Here is a 23,417-nt window from a genome sequence, read left to right as displayed (position 1 = left end):
GTTCAACTATCTTATTACCATGTAACTACGTTAATATTGATACTATGAATGGAGTTATGTATGGAGGCAATATCATCATTGAATATGTGAACACGACATTATACGAGTAGGGGTGGGTACCGGTACAGAACTATCCCTATCATCATTTTACTTCCTCCGTTACCTTAGACCACGTTTGACTGCAGAAATGTGGTAAACATGACTATCAACTCTTCCTTGTTCGGTCTTGTTATTTTCTTGGACCTGCCGCCGTAGTGCTGGTATATGCTGTTCATTTTCGAATGCGAAAAACCCGGCCCACTGATTTTTTTTTTCAGGTCCGATTTTCCGGACCGGTTCAACAAGAAAAGACGGTCTGTCGAAGTGTTTATAGAGACAGTTCTAAATCCATCATGACGCCATTTTTGATTACCTGTCTCCAGGCGAGCAGATGGATTTCCCCCGTACAGATATCGCCATGTTTTATTCTCCGAACTGTCATCTTCAGGCAGACCCTCCATCAACACAGCCGTGGTTGACCTAATTACGATCAGGATAATGATCTGGGCGGCCCAATTTGATGACCCCCCTACGGGTAATTCGCGCGCCAGATTTGACCTGAGTCATCATATTACGACCGTGTAAGTCTTGCAGAATTGTGTTTTCTCAGCCGCAAGGGAGGATAAAAATGCTGCGTTATCGACTTTTTTTCCTGCCGTGTCCGCTGCTTGTATTATGGAACTTAAAGCAAGTACCGTAGTGTAGTATCGTACAAAACCGGTCCTGCGTTTATCGTTTTTTATTTGCATTCATACAACCATAAGATGATAGCAGTAAAAACATACAGAGGAGTTTTTCGTAGCCCTTCCCCGAAACTTAGAACATGAGAATACTTCGCTTTGATTGCGGTGTATATATATATATATATATATGTACATAAACAAAGAAAAATAAGTAACGAAAGAAAATAGTCAAATTTTATGAGAAATTATTCGAATAGTATACGAGAAGCTTACACAAATAATGAAAAATATGAGTATTGTAACGTTGTACTTTAGGATCGTAAGCAAACAAGATCATCAGGGGTTGATTTTTATTACAACAAAAATATTGCATATCAACATTGCATACTTAATAGTTAATACGCTAAACAAATTAGAGTAAGCCATTGACAACGTTAACAATGGGGTTGATTGTGTTCAATGGCGTTTTCTAATATGGCCATGGAATTAGGACGACTTGCATGGAGGTCCATAAACTGGATGAATTTCGCACAGTTGGTCGCGCCAATTTGGAAATGTGTTATTTTGGAGAATTGCTCCCGGGCGCAATGAGCAATTTCAAAGGCAGACAGTTGAAATTGCTTTCCTCAATAATGGGTCTGGCCGGAGGTACGTATTTCACGCCATTATAGTGTCTCAAGTACGCCCCAACATAACTTAGACTTTATTATAACTATTGACTACAATAGTGGCAGAAAATAGCTAAAATATAAAGGTAGTATCTCACTGCACTTGGGGCACCGGTGGGGCACTGCGGGGTTAGTTCACTGTGGCACTGTTGTGTTTTTTTGCCCGTTTTTTTTTATAATTTAGGTATTGCGTAATACGTAAAAGTATGACTTAGAAAACAGCAAAATACACACAACGTAAGAAAATTTGTTCTTTATCTCTGAAATTCGTTGAGTAATCTTTCGAACCCCGCAGTGCCGCACCGGTACCCCAAGTGCAGTGAGATATCCCTTTTATGTACTAGACATAAAGATTTCGCTGGCCGGACAGTTAACGTTGGCAAAGTGTATGCACAGAGCTCGAGGGAGTAACCATGCGAAAACTACATGCTAGAAAGATATAAACAAATGTGTCTTTGCAAGTATAGAAGAATACGAATCGTTTTCTTTATGTGCTATCCACATCCCTTCTAGTCCCTACCAGGCTATCTACACTGTCGCTACAGGGAGAATAATTTGTATGGGAGTTTATCTTGCCACCATAGGAAATTTTACCCGTATCCATGGGCTCTCCTTTCGGAACAACAATGTACCCTATATTTTACCGAATTCTACTATCCATAACCCCTTCTCCGTTCAATGGAGTTTGCCGTGGAAGGGAGTTTGCCATGGAAGGGGGTTTGCCGTGGATGGGAGTTTGCCGTGGATGGGAGTTTGCCGTGGAAGGGAGTTTGCCTTGGAAGGGGGTTTGCCGTGGAAGGGAGTTTGCCGTGGAAGGGAGTTCGCCGTGGAAGGGAGTTTGCCGTGGAAGGGAGTTCGCCGTGGAAGGGAGTTTGCCGTGGAAGGGAGTTCGCCGTGGAAGGGAGTTCGCCATGGAAGGTAGTTCGCCGCGGGAGAAAGTTGCCGTGGAAGGGAGTTTACCGTGGAAGGGAGTTTCGCCCCTGCGGACCAAATTCGCGAAACAGCCGCCCCCCCCCCCCCAAATAAAAGCCATTCCTGCCCAAATTTTGCGAAGGAGGCTGCACCCAGGCTACTTTATAGGGCCTATTCGAGGCTACATCCTTCCAACATTTTCAGACACTAGATGCACTATCGCAGTATCGTCTCCTCAATTATGCCCCATTAGGCCAGCCCGTCGGGATTAGCCTAACGCGTGTGGTGCATTAGGGCGGCCTGTTTCCACGGACCTTAATGGTGATTAGTATATGCTACATCGGAAGTGCTACACAATAATTTGTCCCAAGGGTACTTGCGCCACGTGCGGTCTAGTGGCATTGGTGTAAAGTATGTTTATTTATTGTTTATCTATAAATATATTGTCGCATTCATGAATTCATGAATTAGCATGAATTTAGTCTAAACGTGATACGTATAACGTAAGCATGGCATTCGTTTCCATATATTTCTAATGGCCCACTGCATTCGACTACGTACAAGGACAAGAAGGAATAAAATGTGCTAGTGACGTTACCATTTTTGTGTGGCACATTTAGCCTCTACCAGGCTCCGTGGATCGGTGGTCTAATTGTAGAAATTGGACAAATAGAGTCTATAGTACGCTAGGGGAGTTAGCCGGCCAGAAGAGTACGTTTCCTCACCACGTGGTGAGGATAATGATTCTACCGATCCACGGAGCCTGGTAGAGGCTATGGCACATGCACTAGTTGTCAAGTCACACCTGTGCTTTGTTATCATGAAATATCTGAAACCCCCACCAGCTGCTTGGAATAGTCTGGATTAAGCCTGTAAATGTCTCCTCGCCATCCAGAGGCCATAAATTGATTAGAGAGAGGAGACAACTAGGCTAGTATAGGCAGACATGCATCTGTTGCACATTGACATCAGAACTCAGCGCCTGTCTCCGAGGGTTGCCTAATGTTCGAAATTTGTGATTTGCTTGATCCCTTCCCAACAAGAGATTTCTTATTTCTCCTTGGGAAAATTGGCAAGATCAGATCAGAGAGAGTGGAAAGAAAAAAAAGTGTCGTCATTCCAACTACTACGGTAATGAGAAAACAATTTTGACCATAACTTGTTAGGTATATGATAACCAGTCTCCGTTCTTTTGTTTTAAATTTTTTTAACAGATTCTGTTTTTTGTTTGAGAATTTTTCAAAACGTTTTTATGAGAATGCGAACTACTAACAATACCTTGACCAAATAGTTCAACGAGTCTATGTGGAAATAACACAATACGGCTTAGGCTTAGGTCACATTTCCAAACCGGGGCCCGGCCGGGATGTTTTAAGAAACGAAGAATCAAAATGTATACTGTAACAGTCGGGTTCAAAAACTGCTAAACTGAACACGTCAAACGGCTGAAGCCTTTTGGTCGAACGGTTTGCACGTCTGGGTTTGTGCACTTGACTGCCCGGCTTCGGTGCGATAGGCCGCGGGTTCGAATCCCGGGAGCGAGCTTGGGGTAAAGACTGTTCTTCTCGTCTCTAGTGTTTCACTACCTAGAAAAAATATACACAAATCATTCCCAAGAATCTTATTTTGGTGTCTTTTATGTCATTCTTTATGCTCTCGAGAGCTGCCCGACAGGGCCCTGGGTAGGAAATGTGACGTAGGCCTAACTGAAAACAGTTGCCAAGTACTGAGTACTACTAGGTAAGAAGCAGACAGAGCAGTTTGTACTTTGAGATCTTAACCCTCGGCTTCGCACAGCAGTTTCTCTTTGACAGCCAGGTCAAATCTTGCCCTTCGGTGAGTTCCCGTGGTTTCGGACAGAGTGGGACAGGGGAGGGTCAGGGCCTAACGGCTCCAGCTGAAACCTTTTAGACAAATGTCTGACAGACCCATCTAAACACCAGCTTAAAAACGAACTAGAAACAGCCATGCCTTCAAGTACCAGAGTAACCAACCTAGGATTGATGTGTTCAAAAATTCGTATTTTACCAGAACTATCGCGGAGTGGAATATGTTATCACCAAGCGCTGTATGGGGCATCTTCTCTTTATAGTTTTAAAGAACGTATGCAGATAGATGTGCAAAAGTTAGGTGTGACAGGTCGTTCAGTGTAATATAACCAGCTGCTGTCGCGCCGCGTGCCCGCGAAGCTGGTGTGTTACGCCGAAGGGCGGTTATACCGGCTTTATAGATACAGATACAGACCACATCGGCTTGCTCTTCTCATCTCAGGGATCGTTCTATTCACTACGACGACAAAAAATCAGAGATATAGTAAAGTTAAAAAATGATCGAAACAAAGTCATTTTACGACAACAACGTATTTCTATGTACTGTAATAATATAATGGAACTCTCTCCCTGACAAGTATTTCTCACCAAAATACAATCCGTACAACAAGCCTCCACAACTAACGTTCACTGCCACCTCCTAATATCTCTCAGCCTCCCACCAAGTTGGTTCGGTGCCTAGTATGTAGATAGCTTGTCCCAGCAGTGGGTACAGTCATTGAAAATGTAGTGGCTATGTATACGTTAAAAAAACTTTGACCGTAGGTCTAAAAGGTACTGCGTTCTAAATCGTGGCGCTCCCGAAATAACAAAAAAGGAACACTTAATAAATTTCTGAGCGTTATCACCATGCGAAATGACGGCGAATCTGTTAGCATCCAAATTAAGCGTGCTATTTACAAATATGTGACTGCTTATCATTTATCACCACATATTATGTATCAGGTCCTTTCCTTGTACATGATTGACGTGATTATTTTCTAGCCTGTTAGGCCCTAATGTAGTACTGATGTTACAGTAGTGAGATGGTATGTTTCACGTTCAGGTCCATAGAACACCATGTGACTATGAAACGTTTCACCGAGACTACATTCCCAGAAAGGCCACCACCGCTTTTGTCGCATACTTGCCCTCATTATGTCCTCATTGACTTATTTCTGCCTTTAGACATGTTTAAAAACGGGCTGTCTGCTCAGGAAAGATATAAATGGGCAAGGGAAACCATGTTGTTGTAAAGACTCCCCAATATCGTGCATGTTTAGACAAGACGTCAGTGCAAAATGTCTGTTTAGCTTCAAACAGACAGAGGGCCACGCGACCTTTGCCTTGGTGGTTAACTCGCAGTCCTGACTTGAATTTCGCGCATTAGAACTTGTAATGCGCACAGATCACATTCATATAGCCCACAATTACTGCACCGACCCCCACAGTCACGATGTCACATTGTCGGTCGGTATTATAATGTTCGGTATGGTGAGATCATATATATTCACAAACACGTGCGGTGACTTTCGCAAGGTCTACTACATCTATAATTTCCAAGCAGATCCTACGGTAGCATAAGCTGGCAAAGAAGTGTAGACGACCAAAGAATGTACATCGGTAGCCGATGCAAACTCCTAGGATGGCTACACTCCTTTGCCAGCATATGATACTATCTTATGCTACCGTAGCCTGCTGGGAGATTACTATTACTGCATGTACAACCAAACAAACAAACAAACAAACAAACATCGGATGGATATGAATAAGTCAACATACCGGTTATACTACTAGTGCTAATGTCTAGATTGTAAATATCATTTGTGAAATTCCTTTTTCGTACACGGTAAGGGTTATCTTTTTCTAAAATATGTATTTATAAATCATCTATAGCATAGGATAACGTAATGTATCAAGTTGTCTTCAACAAGCGGAAAGAAAAGGGAACAGCTTTGAGCGTTTATCATGTCATATAAACAATCTTTAGTAAAGTGAATTTTATCTTCTTTCCCTTTTGAACAGAATGGACAAAACGTCGAGCTCTGGTCACGGAGTGAGTTAATGAGACATAATCTCTAGCAAATGTTGACGAAAATCTTGCGGCAAAACGCCAATCGCAACGTTAGGTCAACTGTCAGTGTGCTTCAGACGACAATCAAGTCTACTGGTAGCACTGGTTCAAGTTAGCATTGTGGAAGATTGATTCCTGTGAACCTTTGAACCCGAGCTTTCCCCATCTGTATAGCCTGTACTATCGCCCTTTGACGTAACACACCAGCAGCACTCCGTCTCGCGTATCTCGGAGCTATTCTGAGCTCTAAAAGCACAGGCCGTTTATGTGGCAGAAATAGGTCGTCTTTTACAAAAAGGGGCTTCGATCGACATGTACACGAGAAAATGAGACACGAAACGCAAAAACCATCAATCTGGTATAACGCATCAGTGGTGTGTTCGTTAAGACACTGGAATGCGAATGTTATCAAGGACTACTTAGTCCGGCCTAAGATAAGGTAAATGCGTGACTAGGAAAAAGATTATTGAAAAGATCTGTGTTATTGATAAAGTACTGTAGTTATAACGTGTACGTGTGAGGGTCAGCGGTTTGGAGGACGAACAAACGAAGCATTGGACACTAGTTGGACACAGATGAGGACTTTCAACAAAGCAGCTATCCATCCAAGCAAGCAAGCAAGCAACCAACCAACCAACCAACCGACCGACCAACCGACCAACCAACCAACTAGCCAGCCAACCAACCGACCGACCTACCGACCGACCGACCAACCAACCAACCAACCGACCGACCGACCGACCGACCGACCAACCAACCAACCAACCAACCAACCAACCAGCCAGCCAGCCAGGCAACCAACCAACCAACCAACCAGTTCATCAACCAGCCAACCAGCCAACAAACCAGACAGCCAACCAACCAACCAACCAACCAACCAACCAACCAACCAACCAATGCTCATTGGACAGGAACAATGCACATGAAATATAATCAAAAAGATTTTATGTACAACAACGTATACGAAATCAAACAACAAGCATAAAAGGCAAAGAATCGTAGGTTAAGAGCAGAAGCATAAAAGCTAATTATTATCTGTAGAACTCGGTTTAAGTGACATATCCTGCTGAGGCCACAGCATAGGAAAGTAATTGTGAACGATTGTGTGATCGCGAAAAGGTTGGGTTTCTCACCAGGGTGTAGAGTATACGTAATGATCACGAAAGGGACACAAATGAAGGGCATTACCGTGTACGAAACAGTGGAGTACGCACGTGGTTTTGATGATAACTCTACATCAGGAAGTTATTACGATCTCTAGAGTCCCCGAGACCAATTACTCGCAATTGAAATACACTGGGAAGCTAAAACGGGTTGGACAGTTGGTAAGCCGGCGGGGCTTACAGTAAACCCACGGTTTTCCTATTCTGACGACCTTTTAGTGACATCCAATTCATTTGTTTTATGGAGGGACATTCGGGCCAGCCGGGTCTGCCAAGTAACAGCAGGCTTTTGAAAGCTACACAGCATGTCTCAGATAGATGCCAAACTCGCTACAGGTTTTGCTAAAGGCCAAATGTCTCACCGTGGTAACAAATGCCAGTAAAACTTCTCTACGCTGTACTAGGAGTGAACCCACGGTGAATGATAACAATGTACGGAATTTTGTAGGTTGCATACCTGTATTAGCCTGGTATCCAGCCGTATTTAAAATGCGGAGAGGACAGAAGAGACTTGGGAGCTATCTGGATACCTGGCTATACCTGTATCACTTTTCTGGAATATCAGAAAATGATAAGTTCTTCCCTGGATCAATTGGTGTATTCTTACTTAATTTCAGGGGACAGACAGTCTAGGATGTTAAATCCTCGCTGTATTATAATTATGTTATCTACCTTGTGTTCTGATGGACCTACAAAATGCAAATAATAGATCTAATGACATTTTTTTGGTGATAAAGTGGATAATTTTAGCCAATGACGTAGAACTGTTCCAGTATGTAATTCTCCAAATACATTTTTATCCTCGTCAGGAATAAAATCACAGTAGGAGAAGATGACATTGTCAGATGTAGAAACCGGCGCATGCGCACACTCCGCTGCATCTCGAGATGTCACCCACCCATCTGTCATATTTACCTTTGCCAGAATGGCTAAGGTTATGTTTTGGGCTTGTGAGTCTGTGTGTGTGTCTGTCTGTCTGTTAACAGCATAACTCAAGAAGTCTTGGATGGATCCCGATAATATTTGGTAGGTGGGTAGGGGTCGGGAAAACGAAGGTCAAGTTCGATAATGGGCCCCCTAGCGGCTTGCTAAGGTACTGCAGCAGAACCTCAATTTTTGATATCTCGTGTTCTGGACATGCTGTGATCATGATTTTTTTGTGGTAGATAGCCCTCGAAGCAGAGAGAAAGTGCTGTGAGTTTGGGCCCCCTAGCGGCTTTTTTGGAACTGCAGGCACCGGTTTCCTTTCAAACTTTGGATGAGAATAACTCTACAACGTGTTGACGGATCGTCATGATTTTTGGTATGTAGATAGAATGAGTGATGACTTACATAATGGTATACTAATTATGCAAATCAGCAGCTAATTTTGCATAATTAATGAGGAAAAATTATAAATCCACTACATTCCATGATAGGACTTTCAAACTTGTCACATATGTAGCTGGGAAGGAGAGAAATGTCGACAGATATCAATTATGCAAATGATGACCTCATTTGTATAATTAATGAGAAAATATGAACATGTTGACGGATCATCATGTTTTTTTGTATGTATTATAAAGAAAATGAAATGAGTAACGCATTTGTCTACAGACATCATTCTACATAACAAACCTGGTTTATTTGGCAAAGGTATGTGTTCGTGGAACTCTAGTTGTTTATTTTGATTTATTTGTTTCGCACTTAAAAAACACTAAATACAAATGTACACTAAATGATTAACCATAAGTTAGGTAATAGTGAATGGGTGTAAATACATAGTATATAAATATATAAATATATAGTATATAAATTATACAAAAGAAATAAGTGTGGATATTACATGACGGAACCGAATAGAGTGAATACATATACACAGCCGGCAGACGATACAACAATCCTGCTGATAATTCCTAGATCTTCCTAATGTATTCTAGGCTGATCCCTGGCTTACAGTAACGCATTCAACACGTTCTCAACGGTGACTTATGTTTGAGTCCTTCGTTGATTAACGTTGTGTATTTGGCGACACTCAAATGATACAGGAATTTATCGAAAGCGTCTACATAATATCTAGCCATACGGGCCGACATTAATTATTAGTAATTACTCCGCCAGGGATGAAGGTAGGATTTGGCCTGTAATCTCAAACTCATGAATTGTCAGTTACACGCGCCCATGTTTGACTTATTCATGCATATCTAATGACATAAACTAAGCCATGATAAACTGACGTATGTGTAGTGTAACAGTGGGGTTCAAGCACCTCCAAACTGACATTATGCCAAATGGTCCGACCTTTCAACGCTTCTTACAACTATGCTGAAAAGTGCACACCAGGGATGGGTACCGGTACAAACAGAGAACTCAGGTACAGGTACGGTACAAGTCCAGAGGATCAGGTCCAGGTCCATTGTTTGTGAAAACTGTGAATGGAGCATCCGACTTCCCCTTGCGTTTTACTAGTACTTCTTCATGTAAACAGCACTAACTGCCTTTGCCGACTTAGACAAAATTTGACGGTAAAAACTTTGTAGAAATGACTACTTCACTCTTGATATTTTCTTAGACCGGTAAGCCCAAAAATGCCAGTATAATTTGTTCATTTTCTAGTCCAAAATGTGGTCCACTGATTTTTCAGGTCCGTTTTTTCTGGACCAGTCCAACAAGAAAAACTGTTTTGTACCGATACTTTCTGGTACCGGTACCCACCCTTAGTAAAAAAAAAACGTGCGTGAAAACACTTTATCTGCTTGGTATCTGGGGCACGTCGCTGTCTGCGTGCATCTGACGGCACCAGCGGCACCTTTCACCCCCGGGCCACTCAGCTGTCTCCGCCAGACAGATGTTCGGTGCCACCCACTTGGCACTTGCCCCTTCTTCCTGCCTGTCATCAGTCTCATCGTCTCATCCCCGGCTTAGGGTGGTATCTCACTGCACTTGGAGCACCGGTGCGGCACTGCGGGGTTCGTTTACTGCAGCACTGTTGTGTTATTTTCGCGATTTTTAATAATTTAGATAATGCGTAATACGTAAAAGTATGACTTAGAAGATAACAGAATAAACATACGAAGATTCGCTCTTTATCTCTGAAATTCGTTGAGTCATGTACGAACCCCGCAGTGCCGCACTGGTGCCACAAGCGCAGTGAGATGCCACCTTTAGGCCTACGTCACATTTCCAAACTGGCGCCTAGCCGGGCAGATTTAGGGAAAGAAAAGTATAATTTAAAACGCATCAAACCGCCCAAGACGCAAAGAGAATAGTCGTGGGCATTATATGTGTATATTTGTGTCAGAACAAAAAGTGTGACCGTTAGCTGGCGTTTTTCATGTTTCTATTTTCCATAGATTGTGAAAAGCTTAATTTCATAGGCATACACACTTAGGCCACAAAGTCTCTTGTCATCTGATGCCAACCTCATATAGCAGGGGCTGCATTCTTTCACGGCATACTCTTGGCTCTTCAGCCTTCAATCCCTGATTGCACTGACAAGCTGAATTGTATGTGATTTTTACTAGACTTCCTGCAACGTACGATCCACTGCTTACCGAGTCACATGTTCTATCTGCATAACGTGACGTCACGACAGCAGTGGATTGTTCATTCCTTCACAAAGACTGGCGCTAGCTGTTCAGTCAAAAGTTTCCAATTTATGTATTGGATATTACAGTTAATTTAATTCAATAATACTAAATATGGTTTTCCCCCTTCCTGAGCCAAGCGCTGTTATCATTGGAGTTACCCAAAGTCCCGCCTTTGTAACATTCAAGACCACTCTTCCTGATCAAAATACTCCACATCTAAACCTCAGCACACACTCACGCCCCGAGAAGAGGGTCGGCGTTTCTGGCAAGAAGCCTTTGTCGGTCCCTGCAAGCAGTGGATGCCTTTTGAAGCTCATATTGGTACGTTCTTCTTAGAGTCTACTGCCAATTTTCTGTCAAACGTGCACCTGTCACCCGGGGCCGACCTGTTGACCAAGCTCATTAGAGACGCGAGTTGAAGAGCGATGCTTGGATGTACTTGAGTCGGCTGTGGTGTCGAAAAGTCAAGGCTACGCTTGACTAACGACGTTTGGCATTCTATGGCTACTTTTGTCGTTCAAGGAGAGTCGGTAATTGTAAGACTCTAAGACTTTCCTGGCTAAAGAGTGGCATTCTTTGCATTCTGCTACAATTTGCGTTTGGAGGGTACCAGTACACGTTTTTTGCGTTGTAAATTTACGGAAATTTGCCGGGTAACATAAAATCAGTGGCAAGGAATGACAGGTCAAAATAGAGTCGGTTGTGGTGTCGAAAGTCAAGGCTACGCTTGAGTAACGACGTTTGGTATTCTATAGGCTACTTTTGTCGTTCAAGGAGTCGGCATTTGTAAGACTCTAAGACTTTCCTGGCTAAAGAGTGGCCTTCTTTGCATTCTCATACAATTTGCGTTTGGAGGGTACCAGTACACGTGTTTGCGTTTTAAATTTACGGAAATTTGCCGGGTAACATGAAATCAGTGGAAAGGAATGACAGGTCAAAATAGAGTCGGCTGTGGTGTCGAAAATCAAGGCTTCGCTTGACTAACAACGTTTGGCATTCTATAGGCTTCATTTGTCGTTTAAGGAGTTGGCATTTGTGTCTGAAACTTTCAAGGTTGAAGAGTATCCTTCTTTGCATTCTCACCTAGTTTGCGTTTGAAGGGTACCAGTATTAGTGTATGAATTGTAAATTTAACTTGACAGAAATCTACCGGGTAACATAAAATTAGTAGCAAAGAAAGACAGATCGAAATAGAATAACGTGAAAATAAGAAAGTATGGTACGTGTAGGTCAAATTCTTCGGTAGTTCCCTTTGTATTAAGCTCAACAACCTAAAATGTGAGGTAGGAATAAAGTATATGACTAGAATAGTATCTATGTACTTGATTCAAACGCGCGCAAAAAATGGAACGAAACAGACAAGTTGCCCCCTTCCCACCATGTCATACAAAACTAAGTTCTTGGGAAAGACGCTTCTTCCCTCTTTAGTAAGTGTAAACATTGAACCTTTATTTATTCATGAAAGCTCAAATCGGCCTGCAGGCCGCTTTTCATTCCATACTTCCTCGGTTTATCACGTACTAGGGACTGGAATCTTTGTGTTTATATTCCTACCGTGGTTACATATGCTTTTACGATGCCCACGTCCTTGGCACTGAAACGCAACTCTACATAAATCGTTCTCAGATTTTGCCATGCCTTGATGGACCAAGAAAGAGAAACACAAATATAACGATTGAAACAACGCGGTTTATTGAAATTCTGCCACTTATCTATGGGATTTAAGTGCCATCTGTTCCACTATACCTTTTACCGAAGAGTAATGAAATCTTTTAGCAGCAAATACTCAAACAAAAGTTCGTCTTGAACTTTTAATGTTGTACATTTTACCATGCTTAGACAGATTTTTGTGTGCTTTATGCTCCACCTAGGGAGCGAAGAGGATTAGGTAGGTAGACAGATTTTGCAAGTGCCTTAGTTTTGAGTGAGTGAGTCAGTTTTAAGAACATATACATGCAGTAGTGAATGATAAAAACAAAAATTTTGCTGTATCAAATATTAATAAAGATTATAAGTTTTTGCGTTGTCGATCGGAGAAGTTTTTAAAAGATTGATCTAACTTTCTCAATTCGATAACCTTACTGATTTGCCTTCCTTAATAACTAGGATTTTTGAAATATCGATTTTTTTTTGTTCTCGCTGACCTGTTTGTGGTATTCGGCCACAGGCAAGTTATCTTGGAATGCGAATGTCCCTAATGGATGTACAAGTATGTATTTCCTTGACAACTTAAAGCCTGAAATAACTTATCTCAGCATTTCAACCCGCAGCATGTTGATTTACGGAGGCGTTTCTGCGCCCGAGGGTTGTCATTTGTCATTTGTTGCACCCTGTAGCGACAAGCAGAGTACGTAAATCACGACACCCCAGCTAATAACCCTGTCAGCCTGGCTAATATAAGCGCGTGACTTATTACTCATGCAACATATCTCACGCTTTGCACACCCTCAATGTGTCGGAAACACCTTTATAAATGGTTCGTTACAACATCAGAAATTTAGCAACGAGAAAATGGGAAAGAGTGAGAAATTGTGCCAGGTTTATTCGTAATGATTGTGTATGATGTATATTTCTAATTTTGGGTGACGTAGTTGCCTTTTGACGGGCTTGGTTTTACCTAGACTGTGTAGAATGTTTGCACACGACGTCACAGCTAATAAGAATGAAGACTCATATCTGTATTGGTAGAATCCATAGTTGAGCAGTTTTATACTTTGATCCTACATAAAGGACACACTCACCATGAATTTTCAGTCGATCTCATCGACCTTCAATAGATGACTGCTTCATTGCGTTGACGATGCAGAAATTGGAAGGACGTCATTAGCGAATCAAAAGTGGCGGGAAGACGGACTCTACCACCTCACGGTTCAGTGAGGGTTGCCGCATCAAGTGAATCAACCCTCTCTGATCCGCGACGGTGGTAGAGTCCGTCTTCCTGCCACTTTTGATTCGCTACTGACGTGGCATGAGTATGGCATAGCGAACAATATTTACGTCGCAATCACGTGACTCCAAACACCCAATCAACTGTCTCTTTGCACCGGAAGTAGCACGATACATATAGAAAGTCATAATATATTTAATGTGATTACATATTGTGTTTCAGGTATTCTGACGGGAAGTGTCTACAAAGACTTGGAGCTGAAAAGACACGGGTTTCCGGCTGAAGGGTGCATCAATGGCTCTGTCGTGCTCGTCAAGACGCACGAGTTCGGCGGGAACAACTCCTTCAAGCATTTTGATAAGGTATGTGACGTCATGTCACGTGACGCAGTACCATTCAACCGAAAGAGCAGATTTGTAAAATTTGATTGATGAAAAGCACGGAGGATGTCAAATTTATGCCTTAGGATACAAGTAAAAACGACGTCGACGAAGATTAAGAACAAAATGAAAGTTTATAGACAAAGAAAACAACTACAACAGAGTCTGTCCTATTCCACACTTGTTCTACAATACCAAAAACAGATCATTGTCCGAAAGATGACACAGAAGTGATAAACATGTGAATGTATCAATTCTACCACGTCGTGCACAAAATTGCCTGAAAGGTAGGTTAGGACAAAGCGTAAAAAAAACTTGAAATTCTATACAGATGTCAAAATGTATTTTTCTTTGTTGTGAATACGAGAATTCAAATTTCAATATCAAGTCCTTAATGAAAAGACATATCGAAAACGCCACCCACGCACTGGCCTTTCCTTGCTCTTACTTGGTGATATAAATTTCAATTTTCTATTCCCGGCAGAGTGTTTTATCTTTATCGTCAAAGGGCCGGTATTCACCGCCGTCCCATTTAAGCTGTGGTCGATAAATCTTGCCCATTAAGATCACCACATTTAGACAAAATGAAGATCTGTCGTCGAGACCTATTGTTGAGAAATACGAGATCTGTTAACGTTAGCCCGTTGTTACTGCGTCCCAATTCATGGCTGTGAGTACGGGTGAGGTTACTGGGAAAACGTTTTTATCTCATGAAAAATGGAGATGTGTTAAAACTTTGTGTTTCTGGATGTATGTAGTCAACGTAACTCAGATGGTTTATGGTGATATCTGGTATGTGAGTAGGTGCTGGGAAAACGAAGGTCAAGGTCGATTTTGGGCCTAGTATGTGACCTCGTTACTGTAGCAGAAATTCCGTTGTTTGTGTCTTTTGACCTGGACATGCTATGGTGTTGATTTTTTGGTGGCAGGTAGCTTGTGATGTAACGAAGAAGTGGTGCATGTTTGAGTTCCCTAGCGGCGTACTATGGAACTGCATGGGCGTTTTTGTCAAAATTTTACAAGGAGAATAACGGAACAAAGGAACGACGAATTTTTTGCTACATGCTTCTGCAGTTTCTTCGCAATTTTAATTGTTATGCAGTCCGTCAAAATACATTTCCTAAGTCCATACTGGGAAATCAGTAAAAGAAGTACCTATAGATCCATGCATAATTCCATCGGGTTGGAAGATCTAAAGGGCAAATTTCGGTATTTCCGGGCTTGGCAAAAGTGGCTGTAAAATTGTTTTTCTTGGGATATGTTTGGATTTTGGAGGTGCATATTATAGGTAAGGGTTGTAGCTTCTATATCATGTTGAAAAAACAGATTTTTAGTGATATTTGTGGCTGCAGTAGGCCTTAGAAGTTAGGTGTTTTGGTGTTGTTTACATGCAGTGAAAGGGGGTGAAAAGGTCTCACACCTATGTTTTGACGGCATATAATATAATTCCGCCGTAATTTTTTTCCTTTTTTGTCGTTAAATTACTCTTCAGAGGTCGGACAACCATGCCAATGTGAGTTTTTCATGTTCTAAAAGTCAGGTAGGTGATTTTTGACAGCCTCTTTCTCCCATGATTCCCATTGTTAAGAATACGCATATGAAATACTGAAATGCAGCCTAAACAAGAGTTCGTAGACCTCAGGCCTGCATGAAATGTATTGGGTTTCTGTAGACCTATTGTGTATTTTTGCCTTTTTGTCTGTGGTACGTGGTTGGAAAAATGAGCTTTTTACCGTGTTGGTTGTGCACCATGCAAAAGTCTGACTCTGAAATTCCATTTTCTGAATTTGTAAGTTTGGACATGGGTGAACATTACTTATTTTGGATTTCTTAAGTATGTAACCAACCAACCACAGTACTTGTTTTTGTCTCAGATGGCCCATGCACATGTACTTACTCTGTCACATGATATACTAATATCTTCCTATTTCAATGTACTGACCTAATGCAGCTGCTAAGTCTCCTTGGTTTGTGTTCTTCCAATGATATTCATTAAAGATTTATTTCTGGGGTGTTATTCACTTGACATCGGAATGTTACTTGCATAATTTGACCAATGATACTTTTATCTGTAGTTCCATAGACATTAGACAATATGAATAGTGGTAGCCCCCATGCAGCAGCAACAGTTAGTCCCCAGGGTGGTATGATATTTTCATTCAATCCATCCAACCCAAACCTAAATCTCCTGTAGTATCTAAGCCAAATTTAACAGCACAATTTACTATGAAAAATGTCCTTGTCAATCCCATTTATAGATGGCAAGCTGCTGGCAATGGAAGCTTTGAAAAGTTCAGAAGCTGTTGTAGTCAGAGCAAACACCCAGCAAACATCCCCGCAAACCAATGAGCAGTTGCTTAGAAGGGGAATTTCATCATATATTTGCCGCGACAAAATGCAACAAACGATACTGAATTCAAAACAGAACAAAGCTAAGCCTCCACCACTTAACCCTGCCTGTACCATAGATTAAGCAGGCCCAAAAACCAAGCGAATATGACTAGCCCAAAACAACAAATTACCTGTATACAGTATGGAAATGGCATTACCAAAGAAACAAAAAGAAACACAGGACAAATCATACACATACCTTTCTCTTATGCCCACACTCTATACAGTTCTCCTCCACATTAGAAAATTGCATCTTCTTCTGTTTAAGTTCAAGTTCAACCATGGTTGCCAACAGGGTAAAGGAACTTGTACCGGAACTTAAAACTCAGTACTATACAGCTCTAGAAACACCACAAAGAGTAATAAGCAAACTCCAATTATACCTGACCAACAGATATATAATCTTGTACACTCCCGTCATCTGGCAAACTGTCAGTGCCACTAAGTAACCTGATACATTGAAGGTGGCCCAGGTCAGATGATGGTTCTACACCCAACCATAATCTGTTTTTAAAACCAAGCAGATATTGGGAGGATGCCCCAACCACACAAAAACAGGGTCAACCTATACAGTATCAAGTTCAAGCACTAGGAGGCCCAAAATCAAACCTGACCACCAGGACACCACAAACAACTCACGTACCAAATAGCAACACAATGGTACCTTGCGTTCCGGAGATACAGCGCACGCCCCGTGCCCGCACAAAAGGTAACCTAAAATGTCAAGTTCAAGCACCAAGGGCGCCAAAATCAAAATTGAGCATTATTCAGCCACCACCGACACATGTGCCAAATATCATCGCGCCAGCACCAGCCGTTCAGAAGATATAACTCCGGAAACACCCCTCCCGGACACAAAATTTGACCTGCCGGGTCAAGTTCAAACGCGACAAGGCCCAAAGTCAATCCTAGGCAACAGGCAACAACCCCCCACCCATGCACCAAAAATCGTCGCAATCGCGCGTATCGTTCCGGACACACAGCGCCAAAAGTGCCCAAAAAACACCAAAAATGCCACCTGCAATGTCAAGTTCAAACGCCAGGAGGCCCAAAATCAAACCTGAGTGTTAGGCTACCACCCCCAACCCACGTACCAAAAATCGTCGTGCTCGCACCATCCGTTCACGAGATACAGCGCCCTACATCCCCGGCTACCGAAAAGTTTCCACCAGCATCAAAACCATACCTGCATACATGCAGGTAATGACTGTATAACAATGTTCTTTATTCACGACGTCATTTGTAAGACTGCAGCGACACCTAGCGGCAATACGAAGAAGTGCCAGCCATTTTTGCTGGGAAGTTAGACGGTCGCCAAAACATCAGAATTCAGATCCTGCATTGTGATTGTGAATATAGAACCTTGTTATATAGCTATATATAGTTGAAAATAGCTTCAGTTCATTGTGTGTCCGCTGTACAATATATGTGGAGATATTTTATGTAAAAAACAAAAGAAAATGAATGACGGAAGCTGCCTCTACACGTTTCTACCTTATATATAGGTTATATGTGTCTCCAAGGAGCTTATATAAGCTCCTTGGTGTCTCATATGTAGGTTTCTAAAAAAAACTGTGCACATGTGCCTTATGAATGTCATTTTGTTTTCTACAGACAATCTTGATGGTGCGAGACCCATACGACGCTATCTTAGCAGAGTTTAACCGACACTACGGCGGCCATAACGGATTTGCTGCCAAGGCTAGATATAAGAGCCAAGGTAGGGCAGGGTTTTTAAGGAAGTGTCATCATATTATGATTATTTTGACAAATATATTTTTTTATTGCATTACTGAAATGAAGAATCATATACATGTATAGTTGGTGAAGGCACTTTCTGCCAACGGTAAATTACCCTATACTAACCAATCGACTTCTCTGTTTCATCTGCAGCGTGGCGGGAGTTCGTCGAAGGGAAATCCCAGACATGGAGCAACACGTTTCTTGATTGGCTGAAGTTTCCCGGCCCTTTGCTCATCGTCCAATACGAGAGACTAAGAGACGACCTTGAAAACCAACTCAGAAGAATAGCCATATTCTTAAACCTTCCGGCGATCTCGCAAGACAGAATGAACTGCGTCGTAAGGAATTCTGAAGGAAAATTCAAGCGCCGGAGAAATCCAGAGGACGATTTTGACCCGTTTTCAAGACAACAGAGAGCTGTCGTTAATGTATACAAGAAGGCTGTATATATGTTAATAGCCCAGCATGAAAATCAGAATAGATGACTAAAACATTAGGGTAAAATATCTAGAAAATGAATTTAGGGAGGGAATCAATTAATTATTGAATTCAACGCATTGGTATCAGGCTACTTATCATTGAGCTTAAGAATTTTCAATGAATGCATGAAAATAAACATAGGCTTGTGGTGCACTAGCTTGGAACTAATACTAGTATTTTTGTAAGACGAGAAAAATGTCCCTAGCAGTTACGAGCGATCGCTGTTGTTTATATCCGCGGTATTCGGCGGTTGGTGCCTACCAGGACGTCAGCAGATTGGATTGTAAATTGACATTTAAATTAGCAGATCAAATCACCGGTTAATATGTAAATCAATCTTTTGCCAAACACCTGCTTTTTGCCTACCACTGCGTCACCGTGACATCATCGCGATCCCTCGTATACACCAGTCCGCCACAAGTTAACTCCTCCCTCTCCGTTCAGGACAAGTCAATTGTAGTTCCAAATCATAGTTAGGGTAACTGAAATAGTGAACAGTATGTCTAGAAGAGCCACGGACTCTTACGTAAAGCGTGCAATCGGTACGTTTGAATCATTGTTGGTCATTGTCCAAGGGTGGCCACGAGTTTAGGCTACTCGGTACCTCATTAGAGATGACATGCTATTGTTACACGTGTCTTCGCTTGCTGCTGTTATTCGCCATTCGCTAAACATTTTTTTTTTAATTTTTGACAGCTATTATTCCTTATTTTACATTACCAACTTTTTCATGAAAATATGAGATTCTATTTTCGTCATCAGGGATTAAATACTAACACACGCCATATAACCGCCACCAAACAGTGCTTCGAAAACGGTTTCATCAACTTTGCAAATCAATGTTCTATGTGGAATGTACAGGAAAACAAGTGAATGGAAGTAGGATATGCAAATACATATTTTTTAACAGAAACGAGTTGTGTTGAGTCTTGAGCTGCAGTATCAAGTCAAATAAGAAGAATACACTTAAGATGTGGCAGCAGATATGCTGCCAGCTATAATACACTAGCTTTATTATACTAACGAGGGGCATGAGGTCTATATATTCGATACCTGGAACAGGGGTGGTATATTCAGCACTAGGGGTGGGTACTGGTACTGAAAAATCAGGTCCAGGTCCTGTTCAGGTCCTAATCAGGTCCAGAGCATCTGGTTCAGGTTTGGGCCTGAACCTGATTCAGTATGTAATAACTTGTGAATGGACGATACTCAAAACAAAGGTTCATTTCGTTAAAAAGAAATCTGTCTTGTGGAGTATTCGACGCCCATGAAAGTCCCCTGAACTGCTTTTGTATGATTGACTGTAAAACAGGTTTTACGGTGTACCGGCACCTAGCCCTGTTCAGCACCATTGGATGGGATGGTTGTTTTAGCACCAAGGACAGGAGCGATATTTACAGCACCAGTATTTTCAGAACTTGGGACAGTATTTTCAGGGACGAGTAGTGTAGTCAACACTACGAACAGGGATTGAGTTTCAACACAAGGGACAGGGCATGGTATATTCAGCACTAGGTACAGAGTTGGTATACGTATATTGAGCACCGGGGACAGTAAATTCAGCACCAGGGACAGGTACAAACTTAAACATTTACAATTCAAAACTCCTGTGCCTTTCATTTTAAATCCCACAGAGGGGTACCACATATATGGAATGTATTAGTACATTGTAGAACATTAATTACTAAACTACATTTAGTACCTTAAACCCATAGCAAGTACTTTTTGAGAGTAAAGCTATCACACAAATAATAGTAGAACACCACATTTGACAGCACCATACTACTTGCAGTTAAAGCTGATACATGACAAATATTGCTCAAGACTTAAACATAAAGCTATCAATCATGAAATCATGTTACAGCTTATAACATTGCCTAAAACACAGTCTTAAAGTTGGTACATAACAAATATTGGTCAAGACTTACACAAAAAGCTATCACTAAAGAAATAAATAATGTTACAGCTTGTAACATTGCCTAAAATACAGCCTTAAAGTTTTTAAATAACAAATATTGGTCAAGATTTACACAAAAAGCTATCAGTAAAGAAACAAATAATGTTACAGCTTGTAACATTGCCTAAAATACAGCCTAAGAGTTAGTACATAACAAATATTGGTCAAGACTTACACAAAAAGCTATCAATACAGAAATAAATGCCACAGCTTGTAACATTTCCTAAAACACAGCCTAGTAAAAGATTGTACGTAACAAATAAAATAAAAGCTATCAATACTGAAACAATCTTTAAGCTTTTTTCCACAGAAGTCAGTGCATCACTCTTCTGTTACCACCACTTAGACATAATTATAACTTCAAAGTCAAGTGCACAATCGTCACCAAGTAGACATTAGAAGGCTTGTTTTACAATGGCTAGCTGGGAACCAAATTGTACATTACAGAATGTACCAGAATCAAAAGCTAGTCTTCCACAATGGGGATATTCCAACCATGTGTAAAAAATCTCTATTAGCATCTTACGCTAAAATCATGTAACATTTTAAGGTTACGCTATCGCCGATCATTCCCTGAGATAATATTTTTTAATAAAAGATGTGTTACTTTTGGCACTCATTCCCTGAGGTATTCAAAGACCACAATCAGGGTACGGATGTACACCTCATGTGTAGGAAAATAATTTCTGGCACTAAACATTATGAAGTCAAACTGTGGAACAGCAGACATGCTTGTGCGTAGCCTCCCTCGCAGCCTTCCATGAGTATTGGCGGTTACTGTTGGGAGAAGAGGCTGACTTGTAATCTCCAAGTAGATCCTACAGTATCAAAAGCTGGTAGAAGAGTGAAGCCAATCTAGGAGTGTGTATGCTATGGAGTACGGTGCCCGTCTGACTCCCTTTAGTCGACTATACTCCTTGGCTTTGATACATTTTGTACTATCTTACGGCACCATAGGATCTGCTTAGAGATTAGCATACTTGCAATTTTTAGCATTGAGGGCCAGGTTCTCTGGGCCAGGGTCTTATACCAAGAAATTAAAGTTATGTCTACGCCTGGCCCATAATGTTAAAAATCGTGAATCAGTGCTTACCCCAACAATATCCGCCAATGCTCACGGAAGGCTGTGACTCTGTGAGGGAGGCTATTTGTGTGAGCATGGCAACTGTCTAGGTGCCAAACAACAAGGTGCAGCTGTCCCATGGAAGGGAAGGCCTGGGGTCCCAGCCCCTTCCTGCTCTGAAAGGCTTCTGGACGCGAAACTGACACTTTCCATCCACTGGTACCTTCGACAGAAGATGACAGCCATTTTCTTGCACCATGAAATAGTCATCGACTGTGTCAGAATCGCCAGGAAGCCGAAAGCTGCGGCATACCACCCATCTGGCCAACTTTTCAGAGAACAACAGCTTTTGCCTTCCAAAAGGAAAGCACAGTGATGAAAATACTGAATTAAACAAGGTGCCTGGTACAGAGAGGCATTCGATATATGGTGTCTTGGGGAGGAACGTGAGTGGGATAACAGTTTCAGACCAGGTAGAGAAACTGACATCAAAACATTGCAGGGTCTTGTAGTCTTGCCTTGGGTCAACACTTTCACCTAACACCCAAATTTTCTGGTTCATGACTGTTGCCTCATACTGTTTCAAAGGATGAGGGATTCCCGGGAGCTCCTCACAACTAGCAGTATCAACATACTGCTTAACAGACAAACAGAACATCCTTGAGAAGGTAGATCCTGTACTTGGATCTGTTTCACTGCAAAGTGCATAGACATTCTTGCTTCCCTTCACTGACAATGACAACAGTTTGTCACATGCTACATGACCAGGAAGGGTGGTGCTTAACTCCACTACCTGGGTCACTTGGACATCATACACACGACCAGACGACGTCCCTACCAGTAGACTGAGTGCTGGCCCTGACCCAAACGCGGTCGCACAAGTGACAGACTCTCCGTCCTGTAGACATAGAGTCTGAAGCTCGTACCATCTATTGTGACTCACCACAAAGCAAGCGAGATTGGCTCGCGGGCCTTCCTGTCTCACAGCACAGATGACTGGCTCAGAGCTTTTCAAAACAGGGCGGGTACGATTAGTCTGGAGGTGCCCCCTCCCACCTTCCTCTGTATTCTGATACTCCATTGCCTCATCTACAAACTCAGGACATACTGCCATCAATGGCTCTTCCTTCACAACATCTGACACATACGACTTGTTCATGAAAGGGAATCGGATGTGGGACATTAACTCTTTAGCGTGCTGCTCCCTCGAGGAGTCCGCCCGGACCCACCTCACCACACTTTGGAATGCAAGTTCCTCACGCTGCTCAGGAGTTACACTTGGACCCCCAAGAACTATGTCATTACCTGCAAGAAACACTGCAAACTCATCCTTTGTCAGTTGTAGGAAATCTTCTGTCTTGACAAAGTTAAAGAACTCTGTTGCTATCTTTCTTCTAGCTCCAAGTTCCAAGTTACTAATGCTATACTCCCTACCAAGGCGGTGCAGAAAGAGCATGTTATCGTCAAGTGAAACCTTCTCGATCAGAAAGTCAATCATCCGTTGTTTTAAGTCTGGTAGGAGCAGCATGTCTGCTGCCATCAGGACGTCCACAGCTGTCCACACGTTGACTCTACAGCTGCCTGTGTACAGGAATGCCAG

The 23,417-nt window shown here is 42.0% G+C and overlaps 1 protein-coding gene across 1 annotated transcript in view; it reads left to right on the top strand.

The window, feature by feature from the left end:
* Positions 1-19,710, top strand: part of LOC118425561 (WSCD family member GA21586-like) — a 28,655-nt gene extending 8,945 nt beyond the window's left edge. Inside the window, exons 2-4 of the mRNA XM_035834490.1 lie at positions 14,026-14,165; positions 18,189-18,294; positions 18,468-19,710. Coding sequence (XP_035690383.1) covers positions 14,026-14,165; positions 18,189-18,294; positions 18,468-18,802 — 581 coding nt within the window. The 3' untranslated portion in view covers positions 18,803-19,710. The remainder of the gene's footprint in view (positions 1-14,025; positions 14,166-18,188; positions 18,295-18,467) is intronic.
* The last annotated feature ends 3,707 nt before the right edge of the window (positions 19,711-23,417 follow it).

The sequence above is a fragment of the Branchiostoma floridae genome, chromosome 11 (genome assembly GCF_000003815.2).
Source record: "Branchiostoma floridae strain S238N-H82 chromosome 11, Bfl_VNyyK, whole genome shotgun sequence".
NCBI classification, from domain to species: Eukaryota; Metazoa; Chordata; class Leptocardii; order Amphioxiformes; family Branchiostomatidae; genus Branchiostoma; species Branchiostoma floridae.
Note: the sequence above shows the minus strand (reverse complement) of the source record. Positions and strands in the feature narration are given on the sequence as shown.